General features: G+C 40.5%; 1 protein-coding gene across 1 annotated transcript in view; it reads right to left on the bottom strand.

The window, feature by feature from the left end:
* Nucleotides 1-14,214, bottom strand: part of LOC107752784 (prospero homeobox protein 1-like) — a 32,289-nt gene that overhangs the window by 6,002 nt on the left and 12,073 nt on the right. Inside the window, exon 4 of the mRNA XM_016568851.1 lies at nt 10,264-10,458. Within this exon, the coding sequence (XP_016424337.1) occupies nt 10,264-10,458 (195 nt within the window). The remainder of the gene's footprint in view (nt 1-10,263; nt 10,459-14,214) is intronic.

Below are 14,214 nucleotides of genomic sequence, written 5' to 3'. Positions count from 1 at the left end.
TGTGGTAAACACAGCTGAATCGCACGGCAGACAATTCCACATCAATATTTCATATGCCCTCTTTAGGACTCCTGATTCAGTCAAGTTGAGAGGAAAAATACGTTGGGCACGGTTTAAATGGCCACAGAGCCCTCTGAGAAAATTAATACTAATAAATAAAACACTACGTGTGTCGGTGGCTGCCGTGTTTTGTGCACGCTGTCACGCTGTGTTTCGCTTCTTGGCTGTAGATGATGTGAAAGTGTGAAAAGCGTAAGTGATTACTCAATTACTTCCAGCAGATCAAACTTCCGATTTACTTTGTTATACGTGGTAATACGTCATATTAATATACTAATGTCCCTGAAACAACATTATCGGTTAAAGGAATATTCTGGGTTCAGGGTTCAAGTTGACAGCGTTTGTGGCATAATGTTGATGCCATAAAAAAATCAAGTCGAAAGTCGAAAAGTCGAAAGCAGAAATCTGGGTTACAGAAGTGGAAGGGAATGGGGCCAATGCAAACATGAAAATACTCATTGTTTCAATCATATAGCCACAAAATGTAAACAATATGAGTGTTAATAAAATTTTAGTATGAGAAAATGGCTTGGTAACCATTAATGTGTAAAGTTAAATGCAACTTTTGCATTTTGGACGAATACAGCAGTCATGATCAGCAGCCCCGGTACTTCAACCAGCATTCATTCACCCCACTGCGTGTGCACTTGGGCCCTCTATACAAACTGCCCCCGAATCGACTCTGTTTGTTGGGTAAATATTGATTGAGGAGAGACTTACCTCCTGATAACTGCCATACAAATCAAGGACTGCGTGGGGAGGGGAAGGAGGGCCGAACGAATGCGTGTGTGGGAAATGTCAAAGATGAGTACCGCAGATGAAGACATGGTCTGTGAAACTTCTGTATCTCAAAAGGCCACAGCGTGGGGAACTGAAAGCCCAGGCCAACTCTCTGTCCCTGCTAAGAGTTTCTTCTTGGGAAGAAAGTCCTGGTTTCCTCACCAGAGTTAATCATTAAAGGGGAAGAGTCTACTTTCCATTTCATTGCGGCTCCTGTTTGATGTTGCCTCTGTTTGGAGCTGGTGTATCTCACTGCTATTTGCTCAGGCCAAGCCATCCAGTCAAAGGTGATCAATTCACCTGCTGGCCAGTAAGATTTCTCAGAGATTGTTGAAGAGAAAAATAGCTGTCTCACAAGTCTAAAACATTTAGTTTCAGCGCTAATGATGCAGTAGTATTATTAACTAAATTAAGTCAATATTTAGTCTAATGATAATGCAACACAAATAATAATAATATTAATATGAATAATAAAATCTATTTAAATAACTCTTTTTTTCCCCCACTAATTTATATTCTAAGGACAGCCTCTCACTCACATTTCATACTTCATCATAATCGTCATTTCCCTATCTCAAACTTTAATCTGAGAAGTGAACACTTCCCTTTCACTGCTGGTAAGGATATATATACTTTTTTAAAAGGCATATATCGCAGTAAAAAAAAACAAAAAACCTTAATAAATACCTTAAATACCGTAGACTCTTTCAGGAGGTTGAGTTTTTTATAATGGATTGACAGAGAGCAAACAGTTCTCAAGGCCAGGGGGCTGAAAGCATAAGAGTCCACCCCACTCGCCTCCCACCCACTTGCTCTCAACTTCAAAAGAACAACATCCCATTGAACGCGAAACGTTACACTGAACACTGGACATTCGGCTCCAGCTAATCAATAGCACATAGAAAGCAAAACCTTGCAGTTTGATAAACTCTTGGCTGGAGTGTCAATCAGGCAAACAGATTGCATGTTTCTCTCTCTGATAAAGATTCTTTCAAAACCTACTGTGATGCAACTGAGCTCCACAAACTGTCCCGACAACCTTGAAGCAGGCCTAGGTTCTCACTGCAAATGCTGGACAAACATACGCTTGCAGCTGCTGATTCTGCATTGGCCTTGATGAAAACTATTTTTCATACTTAAGAAAACTTTGAGCAAGCACCATATGCCCATTTCTCAAGGCACGCTGGCACATAGTGAGTGTGTGCGTGAGTGGATATATTTGCGCTCACCTTTAAATAAGGTCATTGCCTGGTTAGTTTTTTTTTTCCTTCACAGAAGACGAAACAAGCATTATAAAAGGAATTGCTCAGCCAAAACAAAAAAAAACTGCCATTATTTACTCGCTTTTTTTCTTGTTGAAACACAAAAGGAGAACATTTTAAGAATAAGCTTATAAGAAAAGTACCATGAACAAATCTTTCGGGACAGATCTTTTCAATATGAGGTTGATTCAGTTCAAATCGCGGCTTATAATTTAATTCTGTTTTCACACAGAGTTATCAGATGCATTTTAAAGATTTGAAATATAGTTTTATGCATATTTTTCTGATATCTTTTTGAAGCTTGAATGCATTGCGATTTCATTGAAAAAGAAGGACAAGTAAATGTAAAGGGAAGAAAGAAAGTAAAGAAAGAAAGTAAAAGTAAATGCGAGAAAGAAAGTCATAGAGCTTTGGAACAAGAGTGAGTTATAATGAGTTTTCATTTGTGGATGAACTATTCCTTTAATGAAGACTGTTTATTATGCCAAATCTGATTCGCCATATGAGCACGATGTCCTTTCACCCTTCTATATCATTGCATTTACTAAAGCAAACAATGCCACAATGACATGTGCACTTCAAATTCAGGGGCACTAGGTCTCTGACCTAGAGGAGGGTCTGGGTTCAAACCTGCTTGGGCTAAAGGTTATGAAGTCATTTGTCTCAAATTGCAGTTGAACCCCATGAAAGAAGAGAGTGTTTGAGGGAGGGAAAGAGAGAAAGAGGGACATCTGGAGGAGAAGGAGGGGGGAGAGGGAGGACAGAATGGCCTAAGGACTGGAGCAGGCAGGAGGAGGAGAAAGGCAGCTTGGAGTTGGGTCTTTCTTGTCTGGCTGAAGAAAGGATCTGGCACCGAGACTAATGAAGAGAAGAGGGAGGGAGACAGAGACGGGGCGGTTGGGTGGGAGATGTGCCAGGGTTTGGAGAAAGCCGTGCACGAGTGCTACAGATGTGTTTGAACCCCCTGGAGCAAAATAATGACATAATCACCAGTGGTGTCACTGAGCAGACTGCACACAAGGTGACATGAGAGAACATGGAAGGAGTCTGGGTGGAAAAAAGGAGGCCCGTCTAGTCCGTGGAAGAACTTTCCATCAAAAGCTATTTGTAGGGAGCCATAAAGACTGCCACTGGCACCGGCAGGTGTTTCTCAGTTTGTGCCACTTCAGGAACTTATCTGTAGGAGGAAGGAGTTCCAGTGAGCTTGCAGGCCCTTTAGAAGCTACTTAACGCCCTGTTTATGTTCTGTGACAGGTCCCTTCATGACAACAGAATTCCAGCCCATGACAGGCAGCACTTAACACTAAGAGGCAATTAAAAGAAGTGGATATTCAGCACCACAATGTCACACTTTAGGGCAGGAAGCATGTGATGCTTGTTGGTGGGATACGGTCAAGTTCATCCCGTGATTTTAATCCGAAAAAAAAAAAACCCACATTATACTGTATTTTTATATACTGCAAAAATCTTTACTGTTTTGCCTAAGTAAATTCAAAATTAATTGAGATTACATTTTACAGTAACTACATCAAGGTTATAATGTAAAAGTTTGAAAAAAGATATTCATTGTGAAATTTGCTAAAGATCACATTTAACAGTTTTATTAAATTATTTGTGTTTTAAAGATTAACTTTAAGTGTTAGATGGTGGCAAGGGTAATTAAATTACAATTAGCCTAAATATCCAATATAATCTAAAACAAATAAAAAAATCTCTAATTTGAGCCAATAATCAATATGGTACCAATACATTGTGTATCCCTACTTTTAAGCATAAATCCAACAAAATGTATTGAGGTAAATAAAACAAGAACAAAAAGACAAAAAGTAAATTTAAGGCAAAAAGTCTTAAATTTAAAATACATAAAACTAGACAAAAAGTAAATTTTAAATAAATTAATTTTGCTTTAAAGTTATTTTATTTTTGTACTGGAAAACAAGACAAATATACAAAAATTATTTTTGTTGTGTACAAGATGTTCTTGAGCAAGTATGATATGCAGTTAATAAATTCTTAAGTAGTTAAATGAAACACTCATATTAGATTTATAGCATGTGGGGAAGAATTAAACTTGAACAGTATGTACTACATCTATGATTTATTCTGTATGTGCCAGTGTGTGTGTGTGTGTGTGTGTGTAGTAGTAGTTTTCTTTGGCTGGTGCTAAAGACTGCAGGGCTTGGTCCCTCTGTGCAACTTAGTGACCATTAATAAGTCATTTTGTCTGGAAAAAAAACATTGCCTGAAAGCATCACACACTCTTATCTAATTTCTGTCTCTGTTTCTCTGAGTAATAGACAATATAGATTGCCTACAGCAGTTTGGCTTTAAGTCCCTCTAAACTGCCATCACCAGACAGTTAGGCTGAAAAAACTCTTTGTGTTGGGTAAGCGAAGCAGTCTAAAGTAGGTGTGCTTTCGTTGCACCTTCCATTATGAATTATTAAATTACATCTCCTTGTTGATGTTGCTATTTGTGCTAGTAACGAACAAAAGGTAAGTCTTTAATGCAGATTTGATGGCAGCGATTACGCCGTCCCTTGGTAAGTACAGTCAAGGCCATTGGATGTAATGTGCTGTACTGTAGCGTTCTCCAGGTCACCTCCACTAATGATTAACCAACACGCTGAGGAAGTTCAGTTCCCACAAGAGCCGCATGAGAAGAAATCACACAGCCCCTGTGAGTGATCTCATCAACAGAGATACGGGAACGGATATTCCCTTAAATGGCAGGTGAAAGAAAAACAATTTTTGTCAAACCTGAATACTGTTAAACTCACTATCTGCCAGTCTAATTTTAAAATATTGCCTAAAGTGCATTCAATAAATACATAAAGAGTGTGAGGCTTATTCTATCAGCGGCCGCAATGGGAACAGAACCCAAGTGTCGTCCTATAACTAGATTACTGGAGCTGCTCTGACGTGAAGCAAGGTAATAACTAAGCTAATATGATGGGAGTTTGTTTTCATAGAGCTCTATTACGTTCAGCTGGGGCGTACAGTGTGACGGGGAGCCGCGAAGCGTGACATTTATAGCAAAGCGGTAGCGAAAAAAGAGGAAGTGCATTACAGTCTCCTATCCATCAGCTCTCCAGTGAAGAATTGATTCAATACTGAGCATAAGAGCCTGTTAGTGGTATACCGCTAAACCAATTGTTCTTGATATTAAAGCATAGAAGTATTTTTATATCCTATTTGTATTATTAGTAATGCATGTTTTAAAATTCTCTTTTATTTGTAAAAGAGTACTTTTTATCCTGAAATTGTAAGTGTCAGTCCATCAGACAGTATGATCTAATTAGACAGAGGAAGATGATTGTGACCCAAGAGCCCTTGAAGACAATAGTCTGCATCATCTGACCACAGTGACTCTTGATATCACATGACGGGCTAAGGGTTTACCACAGAACACTTATTGTGAGGGGTGCCATCCCAGCTGCATGTGCGCTTGCCACACAATGGGGCATCAAGTCGTACTTTGTCTTCAGTTTCATTCAAGCAGATATTTTATATACTTTTGCTGCATATTGGACGCAGGTTAAATATCACAACAATAATTTTAATCTTTTGTTGGACATGGTTTTCTGTGCTTTCAAATTAGGGCATAAATGATAAACTCAGAAAATTAAATAAGTATTACTAATTTAATTTGAACATTAAATAGCATTATATGTGCATGTGTGAGGTAAATTGCTTTTTAAGTTGCAGGGATAACTGTAAGTAAGACATTTGTAGGTTGATTTCCTCTAAAAGCGTAAACACTGTGGCTCTGTGATGCTTTCAAAACATTACTTTGTTTGTTTGAGCATCCTGACCTGCCCGACAACAGCAACATTGGCTCAACCAATGGCGTGAGTTGGTGAGGACCAATAACAGAAGGGGGAGTGTTCAAGGAAACCTGTTTGAAAACAATCTTTTAGTTTGTTGATGCTAGTGACATGTAGAGGAAAAAAAACTTAATGTTAAACACTTTTTTTTGTTTTTCCCCAGAAAGAAAATAGGGGTTAAGGGGTTACAACTGTAAGGATAAGTTAAACCGTCCCTAATGTGTCCTTTAAATGTCCACCACTATCTTATAGCATTGTCTGTAGCTTTGAGTGGCGTTATAATGGGAGGGTGAGGTGAGCTGGCAGACCACACTGCAGGTCAGTGTGAGGTCAGAGAGGAAGAAGTGAAACCAGAGCCCGATCCTAAGATGTGCTAGTGTAGCGTGGCACAAGCTAGCAGCTCAAAGATAAACAACAGTAAACTAGCCCTCTGTGGGGGAGCTGTGTGTGGACTTGGGAGGCCAGGACCTCCTGGCAGTCACGATGGCAGCTCTCTACGCTCTTATTGATAACCTTCTTTTCTCATGAGGCAGGGGAGATAATACACTCCTGGAACAAGGGTAAAGAGAGATGAATGTTAGACAATAGACGGTCGCAGTAAAGGGACCATCCGTGCAGTCTTTGAACTTTTCCCTGTCTCCAAAGGACAATTAATAATGAAGGCCTTTGGGGTAGGTCACACCAGGCATGGACAAGAGGAGACGAGAGAAGAAACAAAAGGGAAGAGAAACCTGGAGAAGAGGGGGACGTGTTGGATAATTGATCTTTTTCGAGGGGGAGAGTGTTGCCGGTCAGAACATCTTATATTGCATCATTTACATTATGTGCTTTTCTTGTAGATATTTTAATGTTAAGTGTGCAATTTTTAATATAATATTCTACCTTAATATGAAATTTTAAGTAAGCCTTAGAATTTTAGATTTTCTCTAAAAGTATAAACATTGGTTCTGTTTGTTTGTGCAGCCCGACAACAGCAACATTGGATCAACCAATAGCATGTATTGTGGGCGGGGACAATCTGTTTGACCAACCAATAGCAGACAAGGGGAGAGTTTGTTAATTAAAGCCATTAATTTTGCAGTTCCGTTTGTTGACGCTAGCGGCGCAGAAATTACACACTTCACCTTTAAGTATTCCCTCAACTATAACGGTATCTTTTTAACCTTGAAATTTCACCACATAAACAAAACTCATATGTGAGTGGGAAACAAACAAAGTCTCGAAGTTTCATTCACTTAGTGTGATAATAGCCACGGACACCTGATAGCCTGAAGATACCAAGACGAGAACTCTTGAAGTCAAAGGATGTCTGTGTGAGTGTACTGTGGGTATATGGCCACCAACACGTTTTCAAAAAGGCTCAGAGATCACAGGGACCAAAGAAAAATAGCGAGAGACTAAGCCTCCTCTATGCTCTCCTCAGCCGGTTCATGGGAGGAGGGTACAAGGACTGAAGACAAGGCGGGTCTGGGGCAAGTTGGGAGGGAGGACACTCAGGGGGTTTTGACAGAAGAGCCTTGAACTATTTTGTGGCCGAAAGATGAGACCTTCCCAGAGCTGTCATAAAAATGTCTCCTTATCCCAGTGGAGCCCGTGGACCCCACCCCTCTTAGAACTCTTCAATGGTGCCTGTGATGTGATACAGTAAGTGTGAAGACGGCTCCTGAGAACCAGATGCCACAATTACAGGGCCAGGAAACGCCACTTTGGCTAACAATGCGTAACTGTGCTGCAAGTTTTAACCGGTGTTCACTTTCTTTATACGATTAAATGCTCTGTAACTTTTCTTTGGATTTTAAAGGATTTGTTTGCCAAATATCTTTCACACTCCTGTTTTTCCAAACCCCCTACGCTTTGTTTTTTAGTGAACCACAAAAAAAGAAGTTTTGTAGAATGTTTATGCAACTCTTTTCCATGTAAGATCAGTCCAGCTCTAAAAACACCATAAACGTGGTCCAGACGAGTTTTGGTCTAATAGTCCATGTCTTCAGTAGCCATACAATAGCTTAATATGAGGAGTTAAATTATTAAGCACTGACAATCTTCATTTTTTTAAATTTAAGATTTAATAATTGCAAATGTTAAGATTTTCCGTGAATAACACCGTAAATTCAGTTTGTTCCTCACACAAAGCTATATGAGACTTCAGAAGACTTTGAATATATCAGACAAGACATATGGACAACCTTTATGTTGCCTTTTTGTAACTTGCGAATTAATTTCAGTTGCTCTATTTGGGTTCCATGGGAAAAAAGTAACAGTATACAGGTTTCCAAGGACATGGAGAGAGAAAATAATGACCAAATTTTCATGTTCAATTGAACTACCCCTTTAATAAAATATCATTCTAATGTGTTCATTTAGCTACGCAGGATAAACAAATGATGTTCCCAGACAACAGTTAAGCAGGCTTGTTAGGCTTGATCATATCTGAGTTGTACATAGAGAAACCCCTTCAGCGAAGAGATAACACTTGCCACATTGCTGGCGGCTCTGTTTGGGAGAAAAGACGGTATCTCTGGTTTTTTTTTTTTTTTTGGGAGCCTTTCAGGGTCCGGACATCATAAGCTGTGTCTATGCAAATGTCCTTGATTGTGTTAATTTGTGCCATTGTCCAGCTAAGACAAACAGAGCAGTAATTAGGAGAGAAACGATGGCGTTTTTTGGGAGAAAAGACGGTATTTCTGGTTTTTTTTTTTTTTTTGGGAGCCTTTCAGGGTCCGGACATCATAAGCTGTGTCTATGCAAATGTCCTTGATTGTGTTAATTTGTGCCATTGTCCAGCTAAGACAAACAGAGCAGTAATTAGGAGAGAAACGATGGCGTTTCGAGACAGCGCGATGGAGGAGGAGCCGAATGAAGGATAAACAACTTGAAAGAAAACAGCAAGCTTGGTGAGCACAACACACCAAGTGCATTGAAGGCAATTATGAAGCTCCTTTAATTACGGCCTTTGCTCATTCCACCATGAGGAATGTGACAATTATGTCATTAAAAAGTTTGTAATGGGAAAGTGAGGGGTGAGTACATTCGAAGAGGATGAAAGACACAAGGCAGCGAAAGGAAGTGCAATGAAAGAGAGGGAGAGAGAAATGACAGGGCCCAACTACAAAAAAGAAAGTCTCAAAGGAGGAGGAAGCACATTACTGGTGCACATTGACAGACTAGATTAACATCAAACGATCAGCACAACAGAGGGTATATTCATTCAGGAGGAGCTAGCAAGGTGGAACTTTGATGATGCTAAATTTGGCAGAAAGAGCGACTTGCTGAATCGGCGAGGGTTCCAGTTTCATGCCTCGCAGTCTGACAGGTGGAGAAGAGAAAATTTAGTACAAAAAAGCCTCAGCATGAAGTGTCCCTTTGCACCGCTAAAGGTTGTGTGACCTCTCTCTGCGGCACGGACTTGCTGTGGGATGTCTTCGCACGCTAGACGAGACGCGACGTGAGACGAGTCAGCCCAGTAGGAAAAAAGGAACAGAGTAGGGCGCTGAAATTTGCATTAAAGATCGAGTTTTCCTTGCATGGAAAATGAGCATTTGGGAAAGTCTTTCAGGCCGTCCTGCTTGTACACCTGTGCAGCCTTTGTGGCTCTTGATATGCAAAACAATCTCTCCCTCGGTTCGACTTCTCTACCAACAACAGTCTTATTCATGGTGCCCTGCACTTTCTTCCACAGCCATGCAAATCTTGCATTTATATATGAAAATAGGGATCGTGTCCCTAAATATCTTCCTGGTCGCGAAAGGTGTGGCGCGCATGTTCTATGTACCTGCAATCACAATAAACCTTGGCTTTGACCTGATTTAAATGAAAGTGAGGGGAGGGGGATGGGGCCAGATTTTTGCTAATAGTCAGCTAAATGATGATGATGTTGTAAGGATAGTGTTTGAATGACCAGAGTCCCAGTGGGCAGATATTGATAGTGAGCTGAGCGGTAAATGTGAGCTCTGCAAATTGTATTTGACAAGGACACTTGGGCCTGAAGCATCGCTCCCTGTTTGCCTCATCAAACAGACAGATGCATGACTGTGTTTCGGCCAAAAAAAAGGAGAAAAAAATTCTTGTTCACTTTACCCCAGGAGTACGGCGAGCGGAGGGAGCGTGGGGGTGGGGCTTATGGGATGAACAGCTTGCCATTCATTGTCTAATCATATAAAGAGATCATTTACCTGTATTAATTTTAAAGCTTTGAACTGCGCTAACATTAACGGAAAGGATTCAAAGGATTCATAATACCTTATGCATCACTGCGTGAATCTCACCTCGTAATACAGTGTCGTCTGATAAGGTGAATGCAGTAGTGTGAAACAGAGGTAACGGACGAGGGCTCACCTCAAAATCGTTGGCCTTGTTGTAGTGCATGTTAAGAGCGCGGAAAAGCTCGCAGTCCCGGCTCACGCTCAGCTCTTCTGTCCCTGTCACGCCGTCGTTGATGGACTGCCGAGCAAATTTCTCCATCTGGATGTAGTAGAACTCACGGAAGTTGCTGAACCACTTGATCAGCTGAGATGTGATGCAGCGGTTGAACTTTGAGAGAGAGGGGAGGGGGGGAGGGGGGAACAGAAACACTTGTAATTTTTGTTGCTGTAGGTTCAGCACAGAGAAATGTTTTTGATATTTACAGAGTGCCTTTGTGCTCATCAGTAGATACAAGTTATTTATTTATTGATTAATAATAAAAAAAGGATTTGATTGTTGATATTATGCATTTTCCTTATGACACAAGCTATTTAGATGAAAAATATCACAAGATTTATTTTTTTTTTTTGAAAAGCAACAATTTCCTTCAGGTAAAACATGTAACAGATTTAATGTTAGTCGCACTTGTTTTATTGGTTTTCATAAAAAGCACATAAAACTGTTTTTTTTTTTCAGGAAAAAAATATAAAACTAAAGAATACAGTATGTAATCTTTTATTATTATTATTTTTTTTTATAGAAAAATTGTCATTTCTTTCTTCAGAAAAAAACGTATACCAAAAGGTTCCCACTATTTTAATCTGTTTTAACTGAAAACTAATAAAATCAGGTGTGACTAACCTCTAATCTGGTTAGCCAGTGAGACCCTTAAATGTCAGGACAACAGATAAGACATTTGTTTCTACAAACGTGTTTACTTCACATTGTCCTTGAGGATGATGGGTAAGCAAACAAACCCGTAGCCGAGACAGATTGGTCAGGGGGTGTTTTTTTCCCCTCCAACAAGGCTTACACGATCGGTGCGGATATTTGCTGTTGTGCACAAATGCAAACAGTTCAGGGTTGAGTAGATGAAATTATAATTGTGTCAATAGTCCGTAATGCAGTAACGGCAAATTTACATATCAAGTAGCCGAGTTAATTCTGACATGCCTCAGGGTTTTTTTTTCCACATTAATAATCGAGTGAAGTAAGTGATCAAGTAAAGGGTGAAATTGAGTGAAGAAATCTAAATTACATGAAAACCTTGCAACAAGTACGGCTCTAGTTGAATAGCTCAGCTCGGCAGCTCAAAGCTGGCCTTCGTACGCTGTTGTGGGAGCTATATTTGGAGCGCCTGATCCTAGACCAGTAAATACACAGTACTCTGTTTGCCCTGTGTACTTGCCCCATGACCTCAGCAAATGACCTGTGCGACAGCCTTTGGACCTTTCTGTGTGTGCGCAGCTACATGTGTATGTTCATGTGTGTGTGCAAAAGCCACGGCTGCCAAGAGTGTGAATGTACAGGACAGCTGAGTTGAATGTAGCCAAGTTAAAAGCTATAAATCCAGCGGGCTTTCTGTTGGCTGCTCTGACATGCAGCCTCCTGCCTTTTGTCATTATGGGTGTTCATCAAGCCTTCATTGCCTTTGCCTCCCCTTTCTATACCCTCAAAGAGCATTAATCAAAAATCAACAGCGAGCACTTATCTATCTGTGGCCATGAGAACATGCAGGCCTCTGTTTAGATGACAGCTGAGGAGAGAGAGATCGAGCATGAGGAGAAAAAAAAAAGAGGAAGAACAAGAAACAAAGAGGGGGGAGGGCGGCCGTGTTTTTCGAGGGTAGGTGTAATTACCGTGTAGAAACTTGTCTCCGTGCTTGCAAATTTAAGATAATGAAGCGAACGAGAAATCATAGCGGGGAATCCGAATCGGAGAAAGAGTCAAAAGCCACGACGGGCTGATAGGTTTCCCCAAAAGGCCAGCCGAGAGCATAATTACCGCGCCACCGCGAGAGTTCTTCTCCCATAATTCAGCAGAAAATGATTAAGTCGTCATCCCAAGGCATCAGTCTGCAGAAGTTCAAACATGTACTTAACCTATCCAGGAATTATACATTTGGCCTGTGTGTCGCCTCTGCCTTCTTTCAGCCTAACAGCGAGCGAGAACAGGGGTTGAAAAGAAAGAAAGAGGCGAAAAAAAAAGAACAACGAAAGAAGCAAGGCTATCTGATCTCTCGCTTACCCCCGTTTCAATAGACGTTAAACCTATTAGGATCTACTGAACTCGAGGGGCTTCTTTTTTTCTGCTTTATCTGCGGAGCGAAATGCACTGTCCAAATTTCCAGACACTGAGATAAGGACCCCCAGCCCCCATGACGACTTACTCCAGCCCCCCACCATCCCCTTAATTCTTTTAGAATAAGAAACAAAACATTACAAAATGATAGCAGACTGCTCACTGGGGAATGAAAATTGCTTTGACATGGAGATTAGGCTATTCTATTGTCATAAGACATTGTCTCATATGAGTGGGGCTTCCAGAAGAGTCGGATAAAAGGCGAGAGAGGGGGGCATTTTTTTCTAGAATGGCTAGTGGATGACATAATGGAGAGCGCAGAAAAGTAAGTCCGCATGACATCGTTTGGCAGCGCTGTATAAAGGGAGATTTAAAAAGCATTGTTGCCGAATAGAAATACCAGAGATTCGGGGGACAATGGAGCCGCGTTGCTGGAACGTGACAACTCAGCAATTAAGGATCATGTCATCTGCTTGTCAAACAAAAATAACCAGTCTAGCTCTCTCAGTTCTCAGCCACCCCACGGAACAAAACACTAAATGATACGTCGTTGCACAAAAAACACTTGCGAACACTCATTTGTCTTGGTGGGATTGTGGGAGAGAAAGTGAGATGGGTTGGTTTCGAACAATACGTTTTTTTGGATTCTGAATCGAGCTATTAAATTTTACAAGTAACTTTTTAAAAAGTTTTTAAAGTGTTGGCATGTTGTAATTTTATGCACCTATTTTATTTGAGGAGCACCAATGCAATTCTTCACTCACCTGGTGCTCTAAACATTATTATTATTATTATTATTAATTTATTTTTAATTCCTGACTATAACATTGCAACATGCATTTTTTTGAGAAGCTGCTTTGAAACAATATGTATTATGAAAACTGCCATACAAACTTGAATTATTATTAATTATTAAAATACATTTGGCCTGTGTGTCGCCTCTGCCTTCTTTCAGCCTAACAGCGAGCGAGAACAGGGGTTGAAAAGAAAGAAAGAGGCGAAAAAAAAAGAACAACGAAAGAAGCAAGGCTATCTGATCTCTCGCTTACCCCCGTTTCAATAGACGTTAAACCTATTAGGATCTACTGAACTCGAGGGGCTTCTTTTTTTCTGCTTTATCTGCGGAGCGAAATGCACTGTCCAAATTTCCAGACACTGAGATAAGGACCCCCAGCCCCCATGACGACTTACTCCAGCCCCCCACCATCCCCTTAATTCTTTTAGAATAAGAAACAAAACATTACAAAATGATAGCAGACTGCTCACTGGGGAATGAAAATTGCTTTGACATGGAGATTAGGCTATTCTATTGTCATAAGACATTGTCTCATATGAGTGGGGCTTCCAGAAGAGTCGGATAAAAGGCGAGAGAGGGGGGCATTTTTTTCTAGAATGGCTAGTGGATGACATAATGGAGAGCGCAGAAAAGTAAGTCCGCATGACATCGTTTGGCAGCGCTGTATAAAGGGAGATTTAAAAAGCATTGTTGCCGAATAGAAATACCAGAGATTCGGGGGACAATGGAGCCGCGTTGCTGGAACGTGACAACTCAGCAATTAAGGATCATGTCATCTGCTTGTCAAACAAAAATAACCAGTCTAGCTCTCTCAGTTCTCAGCCACCCCATGAAACAAAACACTAAATGATATGTCGTAGCACAAAAAAACACTTGCGAACATCCCATAATTCAGCAGAAAATGATTAAGTCGTCATCCCAAGGCATCAGTCTGCAGAAGTTCAAACATGTACTTAACCTATCCAGGAATTATACATTTGGCCTGTGTGTCGCCTCTGCCTTCTTTC

This window comes from Sinocyclocheilus rhinocerous, unplaced genomic scaffold (genome assembly GCF_001515625.1).
Source record: "Sinocyclocheilus rhinocerous isolate Xijiao unplaced genomic scaffold, SAMN03320098_v1.1 scaffold61, whole genome shotgun sequence".
In the NCBI taxonomy this organism is placed as follows: domain Eukaryota; kingdom Metazoa; phylum Chordata; class Actinopteri; order Cypriniformes; family Cyprinidae; genus Sinocyclocheilus; species Sinocyclocheilus rhinocerous.
Note: the sequence above shows the minus strand (reverse complement) of the source record. Positions and strands in the feature narration are given on the sequence as shown.